This window comes from Olea europaea, chromosome 9, assembly GCF_002742605.1.
Source record: "Olea europaea var. sylvestris chromosome 9, O_europaea_v1, whole genome shotgun sequence".
In the NCBI taxonomy this organism is placed as follows: domain Eukaryota; kingdom Viridiplantae; phylum Streptophyta; class Magnoliopsida; order Lamiales; family Oleaceae; genus Olea; species Olea europaea.
Genome location: NC_036245.1, coordinates 14,404,420 through 14,407,575, shown reverse-complemented (window position 1 = coordinate 14,407,575; position 3,156 = coordinate 14,404,420). Strand labels below are relative to the sequence as shown.

At 32.4% G+C, this 3,156-nt stretch overlaps 1 protein-coding gene across 1 annotated transcript; it reads left to right on the top strand.

Annotated features, from left to right (window-relative positions):
* The first annotated feature begins 217 nt into the window (after positions 1-217).
* On the top strand, positions 218-2,858 carry LOC111399764 (universal stress protein A-like protein). The gene is made up of 3 exons (XM_023027237.1): positions 218-478; positions 1,873-1,979; positions 2,616-2,858. The coding sequence occupies exons 1-3, from the start codon at positions 223-225 to the stop codon at positions 2,736-2,738; spliced, it is 486 nt and encodes a 161-aa protein (XP_022883005.1). The 5' UTR covers positions 218-222; the 3' UTR covers positions 2,739-2,858.
* The last annotated feature ends 298 nt before the right edge of the window (positions 2,859-3,156 follow it).

The window sequence follows — 3,156 nt, the reverse complement described above, 5'->3', positions numbered from 1 at the left end:
CGAGTCTCGCGATCATTGTAAATTTTTTTGACCTTTTCTCACCGTGGGCAACGTGACTTGCTAGTGCTGTCCTACTTTGCATGGCCAAATGAACGTGTTCTTTATGCATGGACAACACCTGTCAAGAAAAGAATTACCCCAAATTATAAAGATTTTAAATATTTCAATTTTGTCAAAACTTGATAGTAGTTTGCTTTCCGCGAAGTGCAGAGAGAGAGAGAGATGGAAATAACAAGAGCTGAGACGACTATTACAGAAGCAGAGGGGGTTGCGCATCAGCCGTCGACGGCGGCGGAGGAGAAAAAGAAGATGAAGGTGTTGGTGGCTATCGATGAGAGTGATGGGAGCTTCTGTGCACTTAAGTGGGCACTTGACCACCTTTTTTGTTATCCTATTCAGCCCGATCAGGAACCTAACACGATCACTTTGGTTCATGTGCAGCCACTCTTCCAATCCTTCCTTTACCCTGCTGGACCAGGTAACCCTCGTACCCTAGCTCCACCCCTCAGGTTCTCTCTGCACATGTTTGGGTGTGCTTATAAGTAATTGGGACTCACTTCTATTTGTTGTACAAAATAAACAAACTTGTGTTCATAGCAATATTTTGGATACTACTTTATCTACTTTCTTAGCCCCGTTTGACAGATGATTATTATTATTATTATTATTATTTATATTTATATTTTTTATTTTTTTTAAATGAGCTTTTAAATAGTAATTTTTTTGGAGAATATGTGCTTAAAGGGAAAATTTTTGAGTTTATGTGAGGAATATTTTATTGTGACAATGAGTGGATATGGAAAAAAAAAAATGATTTCTGAAAAAATGATTGCCAAACTGGGGCGTTAAATGCAGTTTGTAAGTGGACCAATCAAGCACCCAGTGTCAGTGATACATACTGGCCTTGTTTGATTTGAATAAAAATTAAATTTTTACCGAATCTTGAGGAAAGTTCATAAAATTTGAAGTCAAACGGTTGATAAAAGTTCGTGGGCACATAAAATGCGATGTTGAAAATGAGTTTGTGAAAATTGAGTAATTGGAGCCAAACAAGGGCATGATTTTGTATATTTGTACGTATTAATCTCGAATGGGTTACTAAGGAATTCTTTGACGAAAGCTTTTATAAAAATTGACGAGATGTATAGTTGGAAAGTTGATAAAAGTCAATGGGTTAAAATTGAAATTTGAGAGCAAAATTTTATTAAAAAACATAGACGTTGCATTTGTTTTTTCAATATTTTCTATGAAAAATTTTCCACCAAAATTTCTATTTTGTAACGTTTGATTGATTTTTTTCATGGAAAATATTTTTCCACTTTTGTCATGTAAATATTTTATTTTATTTAGGGGAGCAGGTTTTTATTTTCTAGATAATTTCCTCTCTTTCTTTCTTATCTATCTCTTCTCTCTCTCTCTCTCTCGTCTACTAACCAACAAAAAAGGGATAAGTATAAAATTATCTAAGTTGAAAATTAAATAAATCAAATACATTTAATTGACAATTTACATGAAAATAAGTTGTAGGCAATTTAAATTCCTAGAATCATTTTCTTTCCATGTAAATTTCAAGTTTGCCATCAAACGTGCCCTAAATGAAATGGATAATGGAATAACATTTCTGGCAAGGAAAATATGGCGTTATGGACGTTACTTCAATACATAGAACTATAAAATATAATTTTGTTAATTTATACCATGCAGTACTTTTTATTCTATCATAGTACTTATGGAGTAAAGTGAATTGAATTACTTAATTACTTGAATTTGAATTTAAATTCTAGGTTATATAATACGGGAAGACAAAATATTAGTATATTTGTGTACTGAAATATTTTTATCGAAACTTTTGATTCTTCTAAAATTCAGCAGATGCACCCTATGCAACGCCTGAAGTGTTGGATGCTGTGAAGCAAGCCAAAGCGCAAAATGCTGCTAATATACTCTCTCGTGCTTTGCATATGTGCAAAGAAAAAAAGGTCGATTTATTTTCTTAGGATTATGAATTGAATTAAGAGAATGGTAATGTTTACTGTTATATATTGATCTAAACTAATTATGTTAAATTTTCGCTATCTTGTAACCAATGTGGACTGATAGCTCGATTTGTGACAATCCATAGCATTAAATGAAAATTATTGAGCTCGATCTTCACTTCAAATGATAAATATCTTTCTTTTCCTTTTTCCCCTCTCTGCTGCCCTTTTTGAAAACCTTAATGCTATGTTTGGCAGACCTAATTAATAGAATGTCTTAAGAATTACAAGTTTATACTGAATAGTACTAGGTATATGATGTGATGGTAGAATGAGGTGGATAGCGTTCTTTAATTTTCCTTTAAAAAATAGTTATTTGCAGTAACTGTATAACATCATGTGGAGGCTAAAGGTGGGTTTAGAATGAATAAGAGAAAGACCGTTTTCCTAGTAATAATCGCTATAATTGATACTCTGGTTTAATTCGGCGCGTCGATTGCATCCTAAAATCTTGACCCTGTTAGACTATTTAATTCCTTGCTCATAATTTCAGATTTCATTTGTTATCTTAGTCATGCATGATATCTATGATGGTATTACATTGTTTTCACTGGTTTATGAATTTAAAATTTCATTCAGATCAAAGCAGAAAGTTTAATTCTTGAAGGAGATCCAAAGGATAGGATTTGTCAAGCTGCAGAAGAATTACATGTTGATCTTGTAGTCGTTGGCAGCCGTGGGCTTGGCACGATCAAACGGTAATATGAACCTTTTCATCATGATCCCGACAAATATTTGAATGTAATCTAAATTAATCTCTTTTTCTATACGAGTCTAAGTTACCACTAAGCTCTAGTTTGATTTAGCCAAAAATCATACTAAACGTTGATAAAAAAAGTAATAATAATAATAATAAAATATATGGTTTGAAAGTTAGATAAAAGCTGTGGGTTTAATGAAACATGTCTTTGAAAATGAGTTTGAAAAAAAATAAATCTTAAAAAATGTGGGCCAAACAGGGACTAAGTTTAGAAGTTTAATCGAACGAAAGATAGCTAATTAAACAGCTATGGAAGAGGTTTCTTAAGAAATTGATGTACATTTTGGAACCATGCTATGTCTAAATACACTTATTTTGCTTATGAAATTGTACATGTAAACCTTGGTTATCATCAGTCTT

Bases quoted from the DNA above. Each gene is read 5' to 3' on its own strand.
- LOC111399764 (XM_023027237.1), top strand. From the start codon at position 223: ATGGAAATAACAAGAGCTGAGACGACTATTACAGAAGCAGAGGGGGTT. The intron at 479-1,872 runs GTAACCCTCGTA...AAAATTCAGCAG, and splicing joins CCTTTACCCTGCTGGACCAG to ATGCACCCTATGCAACGCCT. The intron at 1,980-2,615 runs GTCGATTTATTT...AATTTCATTCAG, and splicing joins ATATGTGCAAAGAAAAAAAG to ATCAAAGCAGAAAGTTTAAT.